Below are 26,655 nucleotides of genomic sequence, written 5' to 3'. Positions count from 1 at the left end.
AAATTCATATAGAACAGGCCCTGTGATTGGGCAAAATAAGTATCTCATTGTCTGCATTCTTTCTCGTATATTCGCTAATTTCGTTATGTGATATTTTCAATATAAATAAAATAACACATTTCTATTTTTATTCTACCGCTATTAATTTGGTATTATATTTTATTTCTTCATAAATGCTGTTTCATCTTTATGTGTGCCCACACTGCATTATCCAATCACCAGGAACGTATAGTAAATAGTTTGGGGGCGCTATTATAATGTAGCTATCTCAAGATGGCAGCGGTGAGTTCAAATTTCTCGGTGACGTCTCAATGTGAAATGAGAAAAGCTTTCGTTCACTAGCGATTCAACGAAGGTTTTGCACATGCTTTCGATGTCATTTTCTGTCAACTCTTTTTTCGATGTCCGTATGCTTTATAAATCGAAACGTTCTTTCTAGAAGCATTGTGTGATGGCGTTGTACATTGTAGTACAGTCAAGTATCTCACTCATTCATTGTCATGACTCAGCAATCAGAATAATAAATGACATCACCAGCTGTGTTCATATCTAAATGTTGAGATCATACCTAAAACACAGGTATTACACACATGTACCGCTTGTGTTCAGATTGGCATTCCAGTCTGCAGAATTCGTTTGTGCAGTTGTATGGTATTGTATGCAGTCCTGTAGTACAGTGTGGCCTGTTCTTCATTCCGAAATTAATGTATGTAAGGGCCTTTATTAATACTTATGTAATGTACTTGACCAGTGAATTATGTCCTGAGATAAGAATGGAATGTGTCCTTTGAGAGATGACATGATTTTTGTGTTAGTGTGCGCATGCCGTTGAAATATGTATGTATGTATGTATGTATGTATGTATGTATGTATGTATGTATGTATGTATGTATGTATGTATGTATGTATGCATGCATGTAATATTGTGTGTGTGTGTGTGTGTGTGTGAACAATCTGAATGAATTGGCAGTTTGTGGGTTAGAGCATGTATATGTAATTTGCAAACTGAATGCAATGTTTCATCTTTCATCTTTTGATGCAAATTTAGACTTACATTGTCAAGTACATGCACATTTGCAGAAAATCAACATCCCATCCTGGTATGTAATTGTAGTATATTTTCTTCTTTTCTTCCCAGGATCCAGTAGAGAAGTTAAACTTAGAGATTGACAATATGAAACCATTAGGAAGAGTGGATATTTGTCAAGACAGTACTCAGCTGGATCATTCTAACACATCATTTACATCAACAACATCTTGCAGTGGGTATGAAACTTCAGACACTAACCAGGACTTGGGAGATAGTTTTGACGGCAATGCAATGCACCAGTATCATCTTCATTTACTAGATCTTCCACCTGAAGTACTGCTTCATATGAGCACTTTCTTGGAATCAAGATTTGTTGTGAAAACTTTGACTCTTGTGTGTAAAGTATTCCAGAGACTGTTTTCTCAGGAAAGCACATGGAAGATTAGAATAAGTAAAAGGTGGCCTAAACGGTATCCAGTACTACATGGTAAGTCTAAAATTGTAACAGTGGGATAAATATGAATGCAGATGCTGATGCACATACTGCATTATACTTATGCTGCTAGTAACACAAGTCGTAATAGACTCAATCCTGTAATCAAACCCTCAATGCATAAATCAAAAACATTCATATGTTCAGATAGACTGTAAGAATAAAATACATCGTGTCGTTTTGCCTTCAGACTCCACATGGTATTCCAGTCATTCTGTGACACTAGATGTAATCTAGAGGCTGTGGCTTTGAATACTATCTCCACAGCCAAGGATAGCATCTTGATGGCTCATATGTAGAATAGTGGACTGATTGTATAATAGACACATTTGTATTCAGGCTAGGGAGTTAGGATTAGGGTAGTATGAAGCTTAGACATTGAGCTGAACCCCTAACATAAAGCTTATTTGTATTAGCCACTGGATATGACCAAACCAATATATAGTCTTCACTAAATTAAATAGATTGTCAGCTTGATCACAAGACTTTCAAGACCAAAATATATTGACTTGTTTCAAGGTTTCCTGAATTGCCGATCCAGTTGACACTATGTTATATGTAATCATCATTGAAGGAACAGCACCAGTGACAAATGACGTCATTTGTTTTGTTTGTTTTGAGTCAAAGTTTGTAAGGTAGCAACAGCCATCATTCGACTAAGACTCAGGATAGTCATTACTGTGAAGAAACTTTCCTTGTAAATATATATGTGTATGTAAATAGGGATTATATTTCAAAGTTTGTTCATGAACTTGTTATATACCAGTAACTTGTACCTTTCTTTTTCGTCTATTTTGTATTACCAATTAAAGAATTTGTGTGATTAGTGACTAAAAATTATCATGTGGGGAAACAAAGTTTGTTCAGTATGCCAATTAATTCATCACTCTCCCATACTATAAGTTACTTGATTTGTAATGTGAGTTTGCGTTATCATTATGTTGTATGTTCTCTCTCTGTGTAGTTGATGATGACAAGTTTAATTGGAAGAAGGCATGTATTGAAAGAGAGGATACATATCGTTTATGGTCTCAGCATGATACCAAGATGGAGAATTTCAGTTTGAATTCAGGCCATTTTGCTGCCATAGACTCTGTGCACCTCATGCAGGTATGTTATCTTCACTTCATGAAAGTCAATGTCATGAGTTGCAATTGTGTCTGAACTTGCCAGTCAACGTGATAAAAGAATAAACAAGGATGATCGAGGTGTTACCCCTCCTCCCCCTCACCCACACCATTGATACCGCTCCGCCCCTCCCAACAACATTCATTTACCTCTACCCCTCCTCTACATTGTTTATAGCCCTCCTCCCTCTCCTCCACACATACAGAATAAGATTAAATTTAGATCTGTGTCACTGTAGCTCAGATAAACTGATTGCAGATTGAGTGAGAACTTCTAAGTTGCTAATTTCAAGAATATTTCAGGATTACAAGAGTGCAATGCCTCGGAACTCTACATCTTAGTGAGAATTGGCACTTTATAAATTCACTGATTGATTGATTGATTGTGATATGGTTATCATTACCTCTATTTCATCATTACTAGGGTGGCGATATTTGTATATCAGGGTCACGAGATAGAACTATCAGTATCTGGGATCTGCGGAAATTGGATACTTTAGCACCAAATGAACCCACTTTGAATGCTAAAGTGAAGTCCTTAGAAAAACACACCGTAAGTCATCTTATAAGATATACATATATGTTATCACAATTTATTTTGCATGTTTTTCTTTCCCATTGTTATATTTTCTTCACTCAAGTAAGATCATCAAAAAATGTTTAAAATGATGTACATTTTTTGAATGTAGACTGTTTCACATAGAAATTAACACACACTGACTTACACCATATAGGACTGTTGTATAACAGGATCAAATGACGTCATGGCAACCAAAAAGTGTGTAATTGACATGGTGATGTGACCGCAGTGTGTACACTCAGAGTAACTTTATCAAACCCAGTATACCATACACAAGCCAAGTTGAACCAAAAAATATGGAATTTATACCCTGGTCATCCATGTCATGACAACGCACATCTGTGTCACAACAATGCGTGTCTACGTCATTGTTTCTGCTGTGTTCGAAATATGAGTCAAAACGTTCAAAATTGCCATTACTTTCCCTGTTATTTCATTGATATTACTGGCACTGGTATAATTATATTATTCCAAAAAAAATTCTTCATTCAGCCAGAAAATACTCATGACCTACATGTAAGGGTTTTGTCACTACTCGTCTAGTGACTCAAAGTGACAAAGCCCCTTAGGTCACTCATATATTTGTTGGCTGAATGAAGAAAAGTATTGGGGAATAACTTCTAAATATTTGTTTTATCCAGGGTTGGGTGTGGTCCATGACGTCATTGGGCAACACACTTTGCACAGCATCATGGGATTGTAAAGTGAAATTTTGGGACATGGAGGCTGGTGGCGTGGAAATACAAAGTATAAAGTAAGCTTTCATATTATTTCTTGTAGTCATGATAGCTATAATAACAGCCATAATTCAACTAGTTTTCATACTGAAAGATGCAGCTTTGAGAAATCAGTAGGATACATCAGTATAACCAACCAACCAACCAACCAAGTAAAGTGTTTTGTGTCTTACAAACTGTTGTATCAATTTGCCTAAATTGCTGAACGAACCTGGTTGTTTCTTGCTCCATCTATTTATGCCAGACATTTTATAAGACAGGGTAGAATTATCCACATATCACAGAACCTCCGCTGTACCATTTTTCTTGGTATTAGTCACTCTGATATAGTTGGAGGTATGGTTCTTTTCGTTGGTTCATATTTATACACAAATGATATCAACATGTTATATAATGCTACTCAGACACCATCCCTCCGTCCATTCATGTTGCCATGTTGTCTGTTTTTGTCTAATTATCAGTTTTGATTTATTTCAGAGGAAAATCTGCTAATCTTTGTATGGCCTACAATGCTGATTCACTAATAGTTGGGTCCTTTGATAAGAAAGTAACAATTTATGATCCAAGAGGTATGTAACCAAATCTCAATTATTTTTCCATAACTTCCCAACATTTATAGTGTGAGAGCATGCAAGACAGGCAGAGGAAGTACTTTCCTTGTTTCTCAAAGTGATTTTTCAACATCATTCCAACTAATGTGCTGAGGCGAACGGTACCGTACTGGAGTTATAAAAACTTTGATATCACTGTTTATCATTTTTAGCTGGTTATGGAGTTATAAAAACTTTGATACAACACCAGAAACCAGTGCTGTGTCTGGTAGCTGATGATAACTATATTGTATCTGGAAGTGAAGATAATACAGTAGTTGTTTATGACAGGAGGGCTGGTGAGATTTTGAAAAGAGTTGAGGTAAGTAAATATGCACTTACATGAATCAAATTCGCATGATTAAGAAGCACATTTATTTGTGATATTTAAGGTCTTCACAAGTATGCATACATACTTAGGTACAGACATAGGTACATAACGTGCATACATACATAGTATTACATACATATTTAATAGTACCTCTGTCCATATATCCATCCATCCACCCATCCCTCCATCCCAAAACAAAGACACACACACACACACACACACACACACACACACACACACACACACACACACATACACACACACACACACACACACACACACACACACACCAAAATGCTCTATACACAGCTACAGATACTCAAGGTAGACAGATTTTATCTTGGGTAAACCATTACTGAACTAACATAAACTAACATGGGTTTGGTTCTAATGATAAAAATTTGATTACAGCTACAGAAATACAAATTTCAATGTGGGTGTTATCTGTTTGATTACAGCTACAGAAATACAAATTTCCAATGTCAATGTCATACAGCAGTGAATATGGCCAACTGTGGATAGGTGAAAAGAGAGGCCTTCTTCATCTAATGGATGCCAGACATGGTAACTTTGATATTGTTCAGGTAATATTATTTTGTTATACAACATTTTAGCTTTGCAGTACACATACTTCCAGTTATTAGGTAGTTTGTAGTGATATCCAAAGATACAGTGAAATCTGTTATTTCAGTAAATTTAGATTATCTGCTGTATAGGAAGTACCACTGTTGTTGTACATGGCAGTGATAGTTAGATATTAAAGGAGAACCATGAGGTGATCTTGTCATAGATATATCAGCTTGTCATGAGAACTGCAGTCAGTCCCAATTAGAATGACGAATCCGTTGGTAGACAAGGATTTGAGATCGGTAAAATCAGGTTTGATGAAAGAAGTCAACGAGTCCTATAGTCTATGTTTGAAATTCATTTACTGATGTTTCAACCCATACAAGAGGTCTCTTTCAGGGTTTAGAAACAGTAACATTGAATGAAAGATAATGAGTAGAATAAACCAAATGATCATCATTACAATAATTGAAAGTGAAAATGTCCTAAAACAACAGAGTGATAGAACAAAAGCAGAAAAGCACTAATCGGAAGATATATGTATCGTGAAGGTGAAATTTGCTTAAAGAGTGTTTGTTATTTATTTATTTATTTATTTATTTATTTATTTATTTATTTGATGGAATACCAACAGGAGCAAGTCCCATATACAGGCTCCTAAAAATGAAAAACTCAAGAAAAAGACATTCAAGCACACATGGAAACCTATATACATACAACTGCCGACATCAGACCATGGACGAACAGAACCTGTTGCAAACAGGGAAAGTAAACAACTGAATTGGATTAATAACACTTGGCACAACATGTTTGAATTACATAGACCTGTAATACATTCCATCATTTGATAAGAACAGTTGTATGGCCTCTTTACAAAATAGTTTATGTTCAAAAACAAATTTCCAGTTCCCCTGGCATTTCATGTATACATAAAGAAGCCATAACACTGTTGTAAAGAAATCATGGTGTGTAATACAAGTCTCTGCTGTTCCAACATGTTGCGCCACGTGTTATTAATCCAGTTCATTTGTTTACTTTCCCTGTTTGTAACAGGTTCCTTTCTTTCATGGTCTAATGTTGGCAGTTGTATTGTTATAAAAATAATGACTGAACAGAAGCAGTACTGTTAGTTTGATGACTGTAATGACATGGAAACCTCAATATGTATTGTTGCATTTGCAGACATATGATGTTGGACATACAGGCAAACTAACAGGTGTACTCCATAACTTGGGATGTCTAGTGACTTGCAGCTATGACAAAACAGTCAAGGTACAGTCATTTGTGCTATATCAAACATAGATCTTTGGAAGATTCTTCTGTAAATTACATGTGTGAAATAAATGATACAGAATAATGAGCAACAACATTCAAGAACCAAATACAAAAACAGACACTATCTGTACATAATTGTGCTTTCTGTGTATGATTACAGATTCATGAACCCAATGCAGACCCTGTCAATATCTGTACATTATGTTGTTTTCTGTGTATGATTACAGATTCATGTACCCAATGCAGACCCTGTCAATATCTGTACATTATGTTGTTTTCTGTGTATGATTACAGATTCATGTACCCAATGCAGACCCTGTCAATATCTGTACATTATGTTGTTTTCTGTGTATGATTACAGATTCATGAACCCAATGCAGACCCTGACAATATCTGTACATTATGTTGTTTTCTGTGTATGATTACAGATTCATGAACCCAATGCAGACCCTGTCAATATCTGTACATTATGTTGTTTTCTGTGTATGATTACAGATTCATGAACCCAATGCAGACCCTGTCAATATGTGTACATTATGTTGTTTTCTGTGTATGATTACAGATTCATGAACCCAATGCAGACCCTGTCAATATCTGTACATTATGTTGTTTTCTGTGTATGATTACAGATTCATGAACCCAATGCAGACCCTGTCAATATCTGTACATTATGTTGTTTTCTGTGTATGATTACAGATTCATGAACCCAATGCAGACCCTGTCAATATCTGTACATTATGTTGTTTTCTGTGTATGATTACAGATTCATGAACCCAATGCAGACCCTGGCAATATCTGTACATTAGAAGCACACAGTGGGGAAGTAGCAGACATCTATATGATGAACAATGTGTTAGTCAGTGGTTCCAGTGATATGAGTGTACATGTGTGGAGACCAAAAACAACAGTTGACAGTGATGAAACAGACTGTAAGACCACATCACAGAGTAACATATCTCAGCTTGATAGTGCTGAATGCAGTGATGAACCTCATGGTGCTATTGGTGGAGAAAACGTTAATATTCAGCCAGATAATGCAATTGGTGGAGAAGAGGTCCGTATACATCCTGAAGGTGTGATTGGTGGAGAAGAAGGCAATACAGAATGATGAGGGTAATAACTAATCAAAGAAGCTTGTATGCCACATGCAGTTAAAGCAAGTGATCTACATTAATGGTAGCTGCTTTTTATAGCATTTGAACTACAAGAAGTCCTAATTTTTGACAGACAGGAAAGGTTTTGAACACATTTGTCGTAGCATTCATGTCAAAGTTTAGTCCAGTATAGCAATAGTTTACCTCAAGTTTGACTTTGCTTTATATCACGATTACTTGTGAGGCTTTTATATGTGTATTTTACACCGACTTCTGTGTTTGAGCAAGCAAATTGTCTAATTTATACAGGGTAAGTCCATTTCTTTCACTAAGAGAACCAAAGATTGAGCGCGGTTGTATACTTTGAAGACCAAGAAGCATACATGTATGTGCTTCATAAATTCATTAAAATAAACCTGGTGTTGGGATCCTGTGAATACCTTTCAAAGAAATCATACTCACAAAACTTATTTACTACTTTTACAAGACTAATTACATATTTGAAGATATGTATTTCTATTTATTCCTACCAATTTAAACTGTCTGATTGATATATTTATTAATTTACTAAAGCTTATATATACTGTGTTTTATTGCTGATATTTCATCCATGTTAACACTTGGCTATGTTGAATGTTTGCATCACAGGAGATAGTTACACAAAAAGTATACAAGTCCCATATTGTACAATTTTGCATACAATTTTTTTTTTATGGAACTCAAGCAAAGAAGAAAGGTATGCTGAAGAATGTGATATGTGCCAAAAAGTTTTCAAGTAATAAAAATAAAATTGAAAAGATTTTAAAAAGAAATAAGTTAAGAATATTCTAAATTACCAAAATTGCTACAGCAGCACTGTTACTGTATAAAATAATGGTTTTATTTGGCTCACAATGCAATATTTCAAGAAAATAGAAACCCATCAAATTACTCTTTATATAGATGTCACATAATTTACATTTGGTCAATATTTATGAATTGCTGAAAAGTTTGACATATAGGCACTCTCGGTCTAAGAAAATGCCAAGGAACAAATAACGGTAATAGCAAATTGTTTTTATTGTAGTAAGGTAAACTTTTTACAAATACTAAATGCCAATTTTGATATAACTTTATACTGATTTATGGATATGTAAAAACAAGGCAAGGGTAGATAGTTAGGTTTAGATTTTTTCATAGCTCTCCTTTCCTCACTATTTAGGGTATTGTATGAGTGTCAGGCAAGACTAGAAGTAAGTGAAGATAGGGTAAATTTACAGAGTGTAGACTAAGTATAGTCTACAACTTAAAGGCCTCTCTATGTGAATGACATATAAGAGTCTGTACTTATAACATTTGACATCCAAGGAGTGTGCCCTCTAATGATAGCCAAATTTTGTTGCTCTGGGTCACAATGATAAAAATTTGCCTTTCTTGTGAGACACCGCATGGTAATAGATGGGGGAACACCATTGTGTGTGTCAGTGGTGTGTCAAATTGGTTTAGAGGGCACACTGCATCCAAGTAAACGAACAACAGTTTAACCAATAAAGATATCATGGAGAGAGTTTCTGAGTCAGGTTGGAAAGACATTGAGGTTTAGTTTGAGAATAAATACATAAGAGATATAGAATATTTATATATTATTCCCCAATATTTTTCTTCTTTCAGCCAAGGAAAAAATATGAGTGACCTAAGGGGCCTTGTCACTATGAGTCACTAGACAAGTAGTGACAAAACCCTTAGGTCACAAGTATTTTCCAACATAATGAAGTAAAACATTGGGGAATAATATGATTAGTATGAAAAATCATGAAAAGTATGGTGATTTGGAACGTTTTAACTCATATTTTGAGCACCGAAAAACCAGTGACGTGGACATGGGTTGTCCTTACATAGAATGGCTCAGGTATATACTCCATATTTTCTGTTCAAAGACAATAACTTCGTTTGAGTATGGTATTATAGTAATACTTGTTATTTCATTGGTAGATTGTTTGCAATTCAGTTTCAGTGTCTAATTTTACTGTTATTGTACTGTTTGTTTCAAAGACTATAAAATGTGTGTGTGTGTGTGTGGCACACCTACATTTTCTTCTATATCGCTGTAGCAGAGACTATCAGAACAGCACTTGAGAGTTGATTTTGCACTCTGTTTTGTTCTAACTAAGGCATAAACCAATAATCAGCAATTTCAACATATGTGAGAGTAAAAATGTTTACACGTTCCTGGACTATTTTTTTAAGAAGTGAAGTTAATTTCTTCAGTTTTGGAATTGAATAGTACTATCTTATTTTGTTCCACTCTCAGTCACGTAGAAATTTATCAAACATTGCAATGCTGCCTTTATATGTTATCCAGTCTTGCAAAAAAAAATCAGTGATAATGGCTTTTGTTTATATGCATTACGTAAAGTTAGACAACTGTATATCAAATGTCATTGTAAAATGAGAGAGTTAAGTTTAACCACGTTATGAACAAATGACATACCACTAAATTTGAATTATTCAATCACTCATTCACATTCACTCAATCCATGACATGCATATAGACATAATGTAAGGAAATTTAAAACATAAAATTATGCACAATGCAACAAAAGTCCTTTTGTGTGTCTTTGTGTTAAAATATTTCATGACAGTAGAGCAACGCATGAGAGTATTAACCAAAGATAGAGTACCATATCTTTTTTTATAGCATTCTAACAAATGTACTGGTAGATGTTTACTAGTCGTAGCAAGTGACGGGGGAGATTGACACAAATTTCCTAATAATGTCAACGCCTGTATTTACTTTCAATTATGTTTTCAAATTTGTATTGTGATGTCAGCAGAGTATTAGATATTGCCTACTATTGTAATCATTGGAAGTTTTCTTTTGCGGTGTACAAAAGTAAGTTTTGTGTTTCAAAAAGAAAACACTGATATAGACAGACTTTTCAGTACCAAAGTATATTACGTGAGTGGGCAATTACTTCTGATATATGTGTACTATTTTTATTTTATTTTTTTGCTTATTTCATATTTCTGAATTTTGAAAACATTTTTTTTTATTACGTAATGGAAAGGCACATTGATATTTTTAATTCTGGGTTATTTGATTGAAAACATTGTATAAAGGGAACAATACATCCAGGACTCTTTGTCATATAACAGCTGTAACCCCTAGTTAGTGTGCACAGTCTACTGTATATGTGGGTAGTAAATCATGTCAGTTAGGAAAGCATACAGTGCATCTCGTAACAGACAGAAATATTTCATTGATGTATGCTAGGATTCATTGAAATACAGCAGTTCTCAGTAAACTGTTACAACTATATATACTAGCTGTAAAAATACTTCATTGCGTAGGGACATTCAGTTGATTACTACAGGATTTACAGTTGCCTGATACTTCCTATTTTTTTATCATCAGTTCAAACCTACACTAATTTGTATGCCCGAATAATACATTTTAATCCACTGCCTTCTCTAGAGTAACACTAACATAGGACCCTGGACATTTCGTTGTCGGTGGAAAATTTTTCTCTGGTTTGCAAAAATATGAACCCCAAGATTGATTTGATTAAAGTATGCTAATAAGATATTGACACTTATTTCAACCAGATAGGCCAACTTATATAAGATTTTTTTTTGAGTTGTAAATTTACATAAAAATTTATACCTGTATGTTCAGTCTGTGACAATCCAGGGTCGAACCATTCACATTGATGTAGCACTTCAGTGAAAAGAGTTGTAGTTCTCAGTACCCACAATCCAGGGTCGAACCATTCACATTGATGTAGCACTTTAGTGAAAAGGGTTGTAGTTCTCAGTACCCACAATCCAGGGTCGAACCATTCACATTGATGTAGCACTTTAGTGAAAAGGGTTGTAGTTCTCTACCCACGATCCAGGGTCGAACCATTCACATTGATGTAGCACTTTAGTGAAAAGAGTTGTAGTTCTCTACCCACGATCCAGGGTCGAACCATTCACATTGATGTAGCACTTTAGTGAAAAGAGTTGTAGTTCTCTACCCACGATCCAGGGTCGAACCATTCACATTGATGAAGCACTTTAGTGAAAAGAGTTGTAGTTCTCTACCCACGATCCAGGGTCGAACAATTCACACTGATGAAGCACTTCAGTGAAAAGGGTTGTAGTTCTCACTACTCGTAATCCAGGGTCGAACCATTCACATTGATGTAGCACTTCAGTGAAAAGAGTTGTAGTTCTCAGTACCCACAATCCAGGGTCGAACCATTCACACTGATGAAGCACTTCAGTGAAAAGGGTTGTAGTTTTCTGTACCCGCAATCCAGGGTCGAACCATTCACACTGATGAAGCACTTCATTGAAAAGGGTTGTAGTTCTCTGTACCTGCAATCCAGGGTCGAACCATTCACACTGATGAAGCACTTCAGTGAAAAAGGTTGTAGTTCTCTGTACCCGCAATCCAGGGTCGAACCATTCACACTGATGTAGCACTTCAGTGAAAAAGGTTGTAGTTCTTAGTACCCACAATCCAGGGTCGAACCATTCACACTGATGTAACACTTCAGTGAAAAGGGTTGTAGTTCTCACTACCCGCAATCCAGGGTCGAACCATTCACACTGATGTAGCACTTCAGTGAAAAAGGTTGTAGTTCTCAGTACCTGCAGTAGAATTCTACCACCTACGACTGTTCCCTTTTTTACTCAAAACCATAACTTCCACACTCCAAGGCATATATGAACATGAGGTAAAATGCTATTACAGGTACCAAGAATTACCAAGTAATGTTTTCATTTTTGTTTTAGAATGTTTAATTTGATTTTGTTTTAGTTCTGGAAATCAGAAGAAAATTTACATTTACAGTTATTAATATCTTACACATTCCAGTTTTGTTGTTATTTTTTTTTAACCAGCTGTGTGCTGTTTCAGTTTGTGGATTTTGAGATACCTCAATTGTTTGTGTGTACTTAGTATTTAATATATTTACACTATCATTCTGATAAGTTGTGCCAGTATAGTTTATTTCCTAAGTGCTAGGTTTTGAAGTTGTGTGATTTTTGGTACCTGCAATAGAATTTTACCATTTACACTATGGGTTTGTGATGAAAATAATGACTATTCGATTTCTTGGTTGACACCATAACTTTCTCCACATGTTACACATGCATTACTATGAGTACATGTGAACAAAAGTTGATCTTCTTGTTCTATTTTGACTCTCTAGTATGAGGTGAAATGCTATTGCAGGTACCAAGAATTAATATCTAATTTAACAAATGAAGATTTGGTTATTTTATTTGTAGTAAGTTATGACACAGCAGCTGAAACTTTGGCTTATTTTTGGAGTCTATCTGTAATATAAGGTAACCTCTCATTGTCCAACTTACTCAAAGATGTTTTATCACCACCTGGTTATCATCCATATGACCCAGTTGACAAATACTGTACAACTCATGAGCTTAATGCAATGTTCTCTCTGGGCACTGCCTCTTATAACGATGATGCATGATGTTCCAAACTCATCATTTTATGCAGAAATTGTAAACAGAACAGTCACTAGACCAAAGATTCACCCTTCTTGGTCTCTAACTTGCAAGTGTACATGTACAATTTGTGTTTCTACACATACCCATCATTTAGAGTCCAAGTGACAGGATGATTAGAATGACTGACTGGGAATCTACAAGTTATCAGTTCAACCTCTGCCACTGCCGTTTGTTTCTGAATGGCTAAAAGTTCTTGAGCAAGATTTGAACCACCATTATGTGCCAGTCAACCCAGCTGTATAATTGGGGACCTGGTAGGATAAAGGTTGCATTATGGATGCTTTAATCATATGCACTTATAGAGACTGCAATGATTTGTATGATCCCAAGGGAGTTGAGATATAAAGGATTGTTGTGCCATTATAGGTCCATACCAAAAGTTATACTTGTAAGGTACTTAGAGTTGTGTGTGGGAAAGCACTATATAATAAATGACTGTGTTATTATTACATTGTATATACCATAGTCATTGTGTGGTGTGTGTCTTCATAGTGATAATAATGTCAACTGCTGTATTCTGTTGATTCATACACAATATTAGTTGTTTACTACACTTACATACCAAGCTACAAATGGTCAATGCAATTTACAAACAACCAAACAAAATATAGATGCCAATAAATGTAATTGTAATTATTATTCCTCAGTATTTATCTACATTTAGCCGTGAAAAATATGAGTCACATAAGGGGCCTGGACTTTTCCAGTCAAATATGTGTTGTGCCAATACCATTAGGTCATGAGTATTTCTGGCTAGATGAAAAAAAAAAGCGGAGAATACTATAATAATTCCTGCCGAATGTTAAGTTAAGAAAAATTGAAGAAATAGTGGTGATTCTGAAAGTTTTGATTCATATTTCAAGCATCGCAGAACTAACGATGTAGATGAGTATCTAACATCTACAACTGGCTGATTATACTGCCACCTAGTGGTCAGCTGTAACTATGGAATTTGTCATTCTGATGAGGATCATCAACCAAGCTAAATGCTAACAACTTTGAACTGCTTATGCATAAACAACCTTTGTAAATCATTAGATGAGTATTGTGATGCTGTAGAATGACCTGGGTATAAATATCATATTATATGTTCAATTGCAAGTAGCCTGACTAACCTGATTTGTACATTGTATAATTATTGAAATGAATCATGAATGTACAATGATATACTAGTATATCTAGTATTGCTTGTTAACAAATATTACCTTAAAAAAAATAATAGCATATTCAGTTTCACAGGGAAAAAATTAAAAATGTGAAAATCACAATTTAGATAAAAACTTGTATGACGTACTACACCTCTGTCACACCATCTACAGACTTCCTGCCTGGTGTATATACTGTCCAAAGTTAAATTTCCTGTACTTGACATAGATACATGGCAATGGATAATTAAAAAATCACCTTGTTGAGGGAAAAAAGTTTTTACTGTAATTCTGTGCAAATATTTCAGAGAAATATTTGCACAGAATTACAGTAATGTGTGCTGCTGTCTGTTTGTTGTTCTATCTGTCAATGTTTGCAAGTGTGTTGGCATAGACACTCCAATAAAGTAAAAAATCAAATTTTATATCAGATTTAGTGGCTGCCATGTGGTGGCGCCCTCTAGTATCATTGTCGCGACGTTCTTTCTTTTGGCGCATGCACGTATATGTATATTTGATCACAGGGCGTCCCTTTTATAGCTGAAAAAATGGGGGGGGGGGGGACCTGCTCTACGTCCTTCACGAGTTTTGCATTTTCTTTTTATAGGATTTGTTTACTTTGAAGATTGAACAATGCCAATATAATACTTACGTTACTGTACACTATCTACGTGAAAAAATAAATGTCAGGTGGTTTACCCCGGGGATGTATTGATTCACGTGAAGGTAAAGTTGTGTGAAGCTTCAAGCGTACCATGTTCTCAAGCCTCAGAAACATAGAACGATAGATTTCGTTGAGAAAAACGATAAAGTATTCAAATTCACACATTCAGAGAATTTTCAAACGCCCCAAGAAACTAAAGACATGGATGTATTAGGAGTCTCTCCTAGCTAGCCCGTGCATACATGTTAATAGCTAGATTGACAATGTCTTTCGTGGGGCGAGAGGCAAATCAAAGATGCTTCTGCCTCCATAAGATAGTAATGGAAGCAAAAACTCTGAGCAACTGCTTATGCACGTTCAACACTGTTGAGCCGCTCACCTGCCGATACGCCGCGCCTGTATTTCTGTGCTATATGTTTAGCGATAAGCTAAAGTTTATTATGCTTGTATTAACTCACTTTATGTTTGTTATGCTTGTTTCATTTATTTTATTTAGTTTTTTTCAGTTAATTCACAAAGCATTTTTGTTCTCATACTCACAGAATAGATACGATACGTTCAAGAAATTATGAAAATGAAGTTAACTGTAGGAAATTACTTACTGAATTGATAAGGACCGATATATCTATAACATGTGGATTCCCTGATTTATGTAGCACACACAGAGACTTACAGCCGTTAACCATAACTATACTGTCAAGCCAGTCTGTTGAGTCAGGTAGGTAAATCTCTGGGCTATGATTTATGCGTACAAGGCTGACATTTAGAAGGATTGATTGTACTCCTTCCTGAGAAACATGATCATGCAAACATCAAGTTTAGAAGGGGTTTTAGAATTCGATACCTCGGGCCTAATAATACATTCTATATATTTTATTTGTATTTGCAGCTTTATAACTCAATACAATTGAATAGGAATACATTCTTTTTCCTTCATAAAACTAGTAGCATATGAGGTACATTTTTCTATATAAGCCCTAATGACATAAGCAATTTGGCATTCATAAATTTATCAGAAGCTGGGTCCATCAATTTTGTTCAGAAGAAAATGTAATTAAACTATGTTTCATTCACAGTACTGTGAACTGTATGCGATGCGTGACAAATAATATATTAATCGATGGCGGAGCAATGTTATGAAATGAATCATGTCAAACGGTGAAAAGAGTCGCTTTATGCATGGATGTATTAGTGAGATCACTAATACATCCATGCTTTATGTAACATTTCTTCGGGCATCATTTTTCATTTAGTATGTGGGACCTGGTAGACCGTTGTACTTGTAGAATGCAAATTTTGTCAGGTACAGGTGTAATGTTCCAACGGGTACAGCTGTCCTCAATCGGCCCTACAGCTGGCTCGCATGCGATATGCAGCTGCAATTATAAATTTGAAATACTGCCCTCTAACGCCAATGTTCGAAATATAAACATGGATTAAAACACGGAAATGGGACAGACATGCGTACGAGATCCTCCGCCATTTTTGAATGAATGATAGTCTGTCGGCTTTGTCTGCTGCAAAACTTTGGTGAACATTCTCCATTGATAGTGTATATAGTACGTACACAGTGGATCAGCTCTCTCAATATCAGATCTATTGGTTGAGGTATGTATATTTTCGTGCACGGTCTGTGTTTGTTGTGTACATCTCTTTCTCAGTACCCGGGTCTCATACTCTGTCGACCGGTGACAGTGCTACCGATCAATCGAGACGAGTGACCGATTATGCGGGCAAAACAAATCAGCAACGTTTACGTGTGTGATACATATGTTGCGTGTAGGCGTTTGCAATTTCGTACCACTATTTGATCGTTTGCAATCCATGTATTACATGTAAGTATGGTATCTCAATTTATGTTTCCATATTACAAAGGTATGAGAGGCGCGTACAATTTTCTATTGGACCTAACATTTGACAAGTTGTATCAAAATACTACACATCGATCGTGTTGAGTTGTAAGCACGTGAGTCAGTGTCAACTTGTCGTTGAACCGACAGGCGACATAGCGTTAATATATCCACCTTACACAAGTGTGATCAGATAGGGGTCGATCAGATAGTGTGTCTGTTTCTACGCAACTTTTTTTATGTGGCTCGTATCAAAATGTTTCGCGCGAGCAATGGTCAGCTACCCCCGACGGGTTTATATTTGTCCGTCATTCGTATCAAAGCTCACGTAATAGTAATACCATACAGAAATATGCAGATACCGAACATCGATCGGGGTAGGTATCCGTAACAGCGACAGCAGGATGTCGCATGGACAAGACGATCGCTTCTATTGTTCCGATTAGTCGCCAGAGTAATTAAGTTTAAGCCTTGTACTAATTATTGCACAATATGGGCTCTAAAAAATTCCCAAAAGAACTTTTATTCTAAACAGTGTAAAACACAGACCCACCACCACCTTGAACGTAACTCGCGTAATATCGCGTAATACGGTAATACATTCTTTTCATTAACAAAATTGAGAAAAAATTCCAAAACTTTAATACAGGAAGATTTACGAGGCAAAAAATCGAATACTTGGGTCTAGAGTTTCCTGTTTTTTGTCGTCGTACACTCCGAAAGTCGATACCTGATTCAAGCCTTGGTTGAGTTCCCACGCAACTGTAAACACACCAAAGTGTTTACATTGTCTCAAGTTAAACATTTGCAGGCGAAATATAAGCAAGGTGTTACTTTAAACGCAACATACCTTAGGCAGTATACTCTACCCAGCAACACCTCGTAATATGATGTTATTTGAATGTAATGATAATAAGAAGGTTTCAATCTCTTGGGATATCTTTAAGCTTCTCATATTTCTCAAATGAATTTTCTTAAAGGTCAAAAAGGGGCTAAATCAGACACCTTGGTTTCAATAACTTATTGGCTATCTTATTCTCCATAAGATTGGCTGGAGACCTTTTGAACTTGTTATATTTTCAGCATCCTGTCAGAATTTCTTTGGATTTACTTAGTAAATCATCAACAACAGAGTTGGAAACAGAATGTTGGTCATCACAACTACATATATCTGATCAGTTTGCTGCTATTTTTGAATTTTCAAACAAAATTTCAGTTTCTTTTTTTGGGGGAAAGAATGTGACCAATGGATTGAACAATGGGTTAAAAATTCTGAAAATCATTGTTTCCATGAAGTTAAAACCATGTCACCATATGAAAGCAGTGCAAAAATCAACATAATTTGGCAGTGTGGATTGAAACGTTGAGATTTTTCATTTTTTCGTGCACAAAAAATAGAAATTCTTAGGATAGCAAGGTTGTCATCAAGTAACTTTTTTACAGTCATGATATTCTAAGACAGACTTTTTACATGTACAATAACATGATTCTGAATGTGTGGAATTTTTTGGCCAGTAAAGATAGGACATTCTGACATCATGTATGTATTGAAATATAATAGTTCGAAATGTTATCAGTTATTAATACAACTATTAGTTATACAGTTTGTAGCAGTGGCTTTTCTTAGTCTAGTTACTGACATATTCTGAACTACGTTATCTTCATAATATACCGTCTCGTCAAACCCGTTACTCAAGGTGTTAATTGAGTTTTAACCCCATGGTGGGTGAATGACGCATGCCAGTAGTAATCCATCACAAACTGACAGGCTGCCGTCATCGTTCCCATGTTTCTAGGACTGATATGATATATGCAAATGTCCAACCAGGACTCCACCTCCAGACTAAAGTCATGTGGGGGACGTGATGATGTCATCATGTTTATTACACTGTAGGTGGGCATACAGAATTCTGTGCGAGAGTAACAGAATTGACTAGACAGTATAGTTAGTATGAAAATAATGTACTGTACATGTGTGATGTAGTATGGAATACGGTCCATCAGGAACTAGACTAGGCTTTTTCTGTGATGAGTAGCTTGGAATTGACAAATTTAGCACAATGTTTAGTTTCTGATCTTTAGTCCAGAGACTTACCTCATTTACATCATCTCATAACTTGTGTAGACATTAGACTTGGCTATCTGACACAGCATACTGGCATTCATGATAGCCAAAGCTCTGTGCTAGACCAGCATGGATTCAGTTTAACACGAAGGTCCTGCTTTCAATACACTTCAACATCAAAAGCAGTAGCTACACATTTTCAAACCATGCATAGTCTAGACTATGGAATATTCTGTACCATATTGATATACAACAATGATCAAATCTGAACACTTTCAATAGTCTACAAGAACAAACCTATGACACATTGTATGTTCATAAAAGCATTCTGTGTGGATTGACCATTGTGGGTGCAGTTGAACATCTGGTACTATGGATCTGGAGTCTGTGTGCTATGGAATTTTTTGATTGATTGATTGATTGATTGATTGATTGATGGCTAGGCCAAGACAAGCTTCTGTGCTTTCGCACTTAGATATCACAGATATATGTACATGTATGACAATAAATGCAGTTCAAATATCATTAGACAACAGTTTGTATCTTCTACTAGACTGAACCACAGACTCAGAGTGCTTTTTCAAGACTGAAGAGTCAGATTCAGTGGAACTGTAAAGCACTTACATTTTTTTAAATTTTTTAAGTACTGTGTACTTTGCTGTATGAATTGTACAGTTTTTGATCAATAGATGTAGATGTACAGGATTGCAAATACATAAGATTGTACGATTGTAAGTACAATTGTACGCTATCAAATCTCAGTCTACCATGCATCATTTGTATCGGGAGTCAGACACAGCTTACCTAGAGTCCACCAGGCAGGTGGGGATTTTCACTCCTACCTTTTCCCTACAGGTGTGAGGCAAAACTCCCCATATGACTGGCCTCTAGACTACGAACGTACCTATGGTATGTTCACTGCAGAACAATTCATTTCTTAGGTAGGGGGAGAGCATATCTTCCAGGCCAAACATTTACAGTAAGGCCAAGATCACTAGTTCAATGTAGTAGGATAACAAACTAATTCTTTTTGTCAGGGTTCAGACCCCCACCCCCTCTTTCAAACTTAAATGACAAATTGAAAATTGTTGTAGACAACACTATCAATTTCAGATCAGTATTTAGTAGCATGGAGAACTATAAATACAAAGCCAATATAAAGTGAGAAAACATGTATCATACAATGTAGTATTACGGGGAAAGTTACTCAGTTTGGTTACATATTTAAAAATAATTGCATTTAGGGGTACAAAACAAATTCCATTGACATTAAAATCGTTTTTGTCTGGTGAAAACTAAAATAGTTCAACCCCCCCCCCCCCCCCCCCCCCCCCCAACTAAAAGAATTACGTTTTTATCCTGCATTGAACTATTGATCTCCCTTACAGTGGAAAAAACAAAGAAGCATATGAAACCCGGCCTCTGTCCTACTGTCACACTCTAGGTAGCCCTATTATGTAATTTAGAGATAAGATATTGTGCTCTATGGACTACAGAGAAAACACATTAGAGGTATAGCAGTTAATAACCATGGAGAATGACACTACTTTATATGCCAGGTAATCATAACTTATTCTCAAGATAATTCAGCTCAGACTTTGTTAGATACGACTTCCCATAAAATTGTCTAGAGATTGCAATTTATACAAATATCTGTCACATTGGGCTGTGTGTGAGTAAGAGTCTAGACTGACTGAATGTACAATGTACATTGTTTTTTTGTACATTGTAAATTTTACTATTCTTGGCGATATGTTGTTTTGAATGTATCTATGGGGAACTGTGTTCATATATCTATGGGGAACTGTGTTCATATATCTGTAGCCTCAGGTACGTATCATGTTGATTTCAAGACATTTGGATCTTTCAATTTCATTTCCAGGACTGTTCGACATATGCTAAAACATCTGGGGAATTTGGGTCAATTTTACCCACTTTCTAAACTACACACTGTTGTGCTTTGCATTCACCCCTATGGATAACAGACTTGGCTATCTATCCTGACATACTGGTTCTAGTGAATGACATTGTCAGCCAGATAGCCAAGTCTCTGGGTGGCAACGTCAACCTAGTCTTTTCACTTGGTTGATGTTAACTAAGTCCTGTCATCATTCTGCTGCCATCCCACAGATCAGCTGGTATATCACCAATACAATTGTTTTTTTCTAAGTTGTTGTTATTGTGCACTGTAGGCTAAAAAGATGTTCATTCACAGACACTTGAAAAGTATTAGCTAACAGTAGCATTGAGTAACTGTGATATTGTCCATTGAAATAGAACTGTTTGTCTAGTTCAATGTGAATTTTACTGTTGGGGAGGTGTTGTCCTTGGAAGCTTGCCTTGGGCAGTGTCTGTGTTTGGATAAGGAACAAGTCCTATGAAAAAGCTGTCAGGTTATAGATGCAGTAATGAGTTATTTATTGGGGACCAAAAGGGAAAGGAAATGTTCTACCTCCAAACACCTTTCTCTCTCTATTGTTCTCTCTTTTGTGTATTTGAGCTAATAAAATTTGGTAAGGTAAAAAATTAACTCCCAAGCTGAATGGGAAGTTCATAAATCGTATATGCAAATAAAAACTCATGTATGTGTGTGGTATTTGAAAATAATCTCACATCTAAAGAAGTTCTAAACAAAAGAATACCAACTGCCAGATACAATGAGATATATACATGTACACATACATTCATGTATAAACCATAGACCCTACACGAAATAGTCTGGATGCCAACTGTGGTCTAACCACTGGGTGAAGTGAAGGTATAAATCGTAATGATACTGTATAGGAACTAGACTATACACAAAAGGGTGTAGGGTCTATAGATATATTAGAAAGAAAGAAAATATTGATAATATTCGACAGCCTACTCTCTCACTTCCTGCAGTACTGTGTATCTACATTACATCTTAGAAAACCTCCAATATCAAAAATGTTAGAAATGTTTTGACCTATTTTGTTTATATTTGAATTTGAAGAGAGAGTAAACATCATCTTTGAAGCAAACATGATTTGGTGTAAATCCTTGGCTATGTCTGGCAGTGGTACTCATTATATAAGAAGTAATAAACTAATATGCACAGCTCTCTGTGTATTATGGTTCAGGAAAAAAAATAGTTCTCTGTGACGGTTTCATGTCAGAAGATGTTTGTACATTGTGAATGTGCCAAGGGGTCTGTTGCCTGTGTTGCTCACAAACAGTCAATGCTTAGAATATATTTGACTGCAGATTGTTTGTGGTTAAGTTTTTTTTTTTCTGTTTCTTTTATGCACAAATTGCATAGCGAACAACACCAAGAATGTAGAGCTTACTGTGCTTTGCCCCCTTATCAAAAGTTCATTCTGTATTTGAAAGGTTCGTCAGACTGCTGCGTATTGTTTCTTTTGTACTCTGTTTGTGCCATTTTCCAACACAAGACCAGATATGCATCAACGGTATGTAGAGCTGAAAGTATGGAATGGAATAGGGGGGAAAAATGCCAAAAATTATAATGGTCATTCTGGAGAGATAGCAGACAAAAAGATTGTTTAGTGGTTAAAAAGTAAAGTCTCAAAGAGATGACAAGAATGTGTGGTACATCTAAACACTTGAGTTTGCTAATCTGTCCAGGACACCAAGCAGGAGAGAAACCTGAGTTTTTGTAACCCGACACCAAATGTGTCTGACTCTTATAGAGATACAGTACCCTTGATTTAGTACCCAACCCAACTCAAACAGACAGTGTTATCATGGCTGTTTTAAAAGATCATTTTCTGAAGGTAATAAGCACTTAGGATTCATGAATATTTATTGTTCATCTAATGTCGTGTTTGCTGACTCTCTGTAAGCAACAGTCTCAGAACAATGGATGTAAAATAAGATTCAATTTGGTATTTCTTGTCATCACAGTAAATTTGTGTGTCAGACGTGAAATCATGAAATTGACTCCTCAGAATTTCTTTATTTCATTGGGTTGCGTTCCCCAATAAAATTTACGAAATGTCTTATATTTTATTTCATTGAGTTGCGTTCCCAGATAAGATTTTTGTTCACAATTAAGTTACAAGTGAAAGGATAGTATTAATTGCTACGAAGTATTTTGAATAGTTTTGAAATCACTGTTGATAATTAGTATCCTGGTATAGTGTTACTCAACTGTTACTTGCTATCTAAATAAGATATACACAGTGTCTTCATGAAAGAAGCTAAAGTAAATAAACTCACAAGAAATGTTATTACTTATCAAATGAAACAAGATAATCTCATTTCTTTGTGATCTGATGCCACATGTAAAATATTTTAGCATCACCTTTATGAAGTTCTACAAAGTGTTTGAAATTCTATAAAGTTTTATTGGTAGGACCGTACTGATATTCGCTGTTCACCCTTTCCCCAGCAGGAGATTTACTTTTGGTAGAATATGTTCATTTGTTCTCCCCATGGACACTCCAACAGAAGGGGGGGGGGGGGGGGGGGGGTGAAAAGAAAATGATTAAAATAATTCTTCAAATTTTTCATAGCAATAGATACAATGTATGTTTATGAAACTTTTGCCACCGTAACTGTTCAAGAAATGTCAGCACAGAACCTACAACTGTATGGGTTGACAAAGAAACCGGGGAATTGGTTATTTTTACAATGAAGCTGACATTTAAACTGAACCAAATTCATAAAATTTGTTTAAATTTGTTAAATTTAAAGAGTAAAATCATATTTGGAATCTAATTCTGTGTTAGTGAAACTTGTGGTACATTGTATTTCAGAAAATAATTGGGTTGAAATTAATTCACGATGTATATGAATCGAGCATTTTAGCACAAATAGTCCTCAGTAATCATGATTGTGTGATGTTGATTGATTCTGTGTATAAAACATGGAGTGTGGTATTACAGCCCTGCTTGTTATGGTTTTGATGTATACCAGTCTGTGATAAGAGTACCAATCAACTGTGGAGAGAGATAAACTGTATTGGTGAGCTATGGAATCACATTGATTGTTGATAGTATGTTGACGTCATTGTAATTTTATCATCAAACTCTGGTTCTACTCCAGGGATTCACCACGTATGTTGTGAAAGATATACTAAACTCAACTGTAGCCCGTAACTTACATGTAAGGTTTCAAGAATGGTAACACAGTACGTACATTTTGTATCCATAGAAACATTTTGTACTGCAAATGTATAATGTTCATGGGATGTTGCTGATATTAGTCTAGTTACTATACATATTATGTGTAGTCTTTTTGTTTTCTACAATCTCTCTCTCTCTCTCTCTCTCTCTCTCTCTCTCTCTCTCTCTCTCTCTCTCTCTCTCTCTCTCTCTCTCTCTCTCTCTCTCTCTCTCTCTCAGCTTGATCATCTCCACCCTCTAATCAAATGGACTTCTCTAGCACAGCATACCATTCTTACCACCAACAGTGTTAGTTTATGCTATTGGAGTGTTGATATATAACGTGATGATTTTATCATTTCTTCACATATCTTACTTTCATACAGGAGGTTGAGTTTGTAGTAAACTGATTGAAGTAACCAATTACCACTACCTGTCAGTGTATGGTGCATTAGTACTAGTACATGTACTGACATGCACTGTTCACCCTGTCCCCAGCAGTTTTATTTTCGGTAGAGTATGTTCATATGTTCTCCCCAGCCTATAATACTGTAAGTGGGTTCCACTATAAAAAAGAATGAAATTGTATTAATTTACTAGAACTACATATAACTATATGTCTTCATTTATTACTTAAATTTTAAGCCTGAATTTTAGGGTTGTTGTATTTCTAGGGAGAACAGTCAACATTTGCAAGACACATACTGATGTAAAGTTCACCAAATCACCCGTGACAATTATGTAAAACCTTGCAAACTTTGAAAGCACTGGGTAACGAGATAAAGAACAAATTGTTGAATTAAAGAAGGACACATAACAGTTACGGAATTTTGCACGTACAGTACATTTTACGCTCAGTGAAAACAGTTCATGAATCTTTATAGCTGTGTATCGTGTGACATATGAAATATTCATAGTATGATAGTCTAACCTATCTAACTATCCAGATCATGTTGCATTCATTAAAGATCAACGAAATGTCAAGTGTTGCAGGAAAAAGTAACGTGTTCAAAAAGAAACCAGAAGAGCTGTTCGTCGTCGGAACAGATGAAAGATGTTACAGTTCTTATATAATACTAATAGCAGAGGTATTCAACCATGTACCGAGGCAGTCTACTGGAAACATGCTTCTGTCAGCCTCTAGTCTTTTTGCATAATACTGACAAACAAACTTCTTTAAAATACAATAAGTACTAAAATGGCATGAATCTTTGATTAGTTTCTCATCTTAGTGAAGCAATGTGATTTGAATTTTAATGCAAATGTAAGAATTCTAAAGAATGAAAGAAATATTTGTTAGCAGTTTGAATATTTGACTTCACTTATCTACATTTTGTATGTCTATTGTGAAAGAAGTCTGTTCAGTGGAGAAAATAGAGTAACGAAGTGCCTGCATTGTCCCCAGGGATGATATGGCCTTTGGGTATATTCTATTATTTCAGATTATAATGATATAATTCAATATATTTACATAACAAAATATTATATTCATATGCAAATTGACATTATATGTTGAATAATATTGTGGAGTAAACCCAGAGTTAAATGTTGTAATTTCTCAGGATGTCAAAAGAGATATATACTAGTATTTATATTTTATACAATTGCATTGTTATGCAAATGTGTGTGGCAATGTTTTAACTTTTCTGGGAGAATACCGGGAGTGAAATGGTGAAAATCTGATGTGATGTCATCACACATTGGTTGATTGGTAGTGTTGTGTCATCATTCACTTATGCAAGCAAAACATTCAGAAACCTTCATGAAAACAAGGAGTTACGTACATATGTGTATGTGTGTGTGTGTGTGTGTGTGTGTGTGTCTCTCTCTCTCTCTCTCTCTCTCTCTCTTTCTCTCTCTCTCTCTCTCTCTCTCTCTCTCTCTCTCTCTCTCTCTCTCTCTCTCTCTCTCTCTCTCTCTCTCTGTACAGTGTGTGTGTATGATAGATCTACGTTCACTATAAGAAGTGATGTTTCTAGAAGTTCAAAAGGTAAATCCTTGTACTTGTGGCCTTCACCAGCATAGACAATGTCCATGCCTATGTACATGTACACAGGGAGTGAGTTGGTTCTTTGTTAACTTATCTACAAATTATTATATGTATCAGTTATGATAACAATATATTCATTTTTGTGTGTAAATGTATCCCACTCTGTGTTTTCTACCCAAGGGAAAATTTGCACAATGACAAATGTACATAATGTAATTTCCATAGAAACAGAAAATACAATGTAGACTTGTTATATATGGTTTGTAATTGTATGGTACTGTCACATATTTTACAAGTAAGACACTGTGTAAGTTAAACAACTATCTGTAAAAATAAATATAACAAGTATCTGCTGTTATTCAAACCAAAGTGACAACAAATGATTTGGAGCATTTCTTTTTTGTGAGTGATTTTAACTTCATTGTAAAAAAAAAGTCACTGACACTTCTTTTTTGTACAATTTTATTGATTCACATTTTGACCAAGAATTTGTGATTTCACTTTCAAAGTCAACAGACAATGGAATTT

The 26,655-nt window shown here is 35.6% G+C and overlaps 2 protein-coding genes across 2 annotated transcripts in view; both read left to right on the top strand.

Annotated features, from left to right (window-relative positions):
- Positions 1-273: 273 nt before the first annotated feature.
- Positions 274-7,838, top strand: LOC144436981 (F-box/WD repeat-containing protein 9-like). The gene is made up of 10 exons (XM_078125848.1): positions 274-282; positions 1,139-1,517; positions 2,488-2,633; positions 3,075-3,203; positions 3,872-3,984; positions 4,445-4,536; positions 4,731-4,879; positions 5,347-5,472; positions 6,638-6,727; positions 7,494-7,838. Exons 1-10 carry the CDS (start codon positions 274-276, stop codon positions 7,836-7,838), a joined length of 1,578 nt encoding a protein of 525 aa, XP_077981974.1.
- An 8,775-nt stretch (positions 7,839-16,613) lies between these two features.
- The window catches only part of LOC144436159 (protein O-linked-mannose beta-1,2-N-acetylglucosaminyltransferase 1-like), a 103,725-nt gene continuing 93,683 nt past the window's right edge, over positions 16,614-26,655 (top strand). Inside the window, exon 1 of the mRNA XM_078124865.1 lies at positions 16,614-16,743. The gene's annotated coding sequence lies outside the window, so the exon portion shown is untranslated. The remainder of the gene's footprint in view (positions 16,744-26,655) is intronic.

The sequence above is a fragment of the Glandiceps talaboti genome, chromosome 6, assembly GCF_964340395.1.
Source record: "Glandiceps talaboti chromosome 6, keGlaTala1.1, whole genome shotgun sequence".
In the NCBI taxonomy this organism is placed as follows: domain Eukaryota; kingdom Metazoa; phylum Hemichordata; class Enteropneusta; family Spengelidae; genus Glandiceps; species Glandiceps talaboti.
This window is presented reverse-complemented; position numbering and strand designations above follow the sequence as displayed.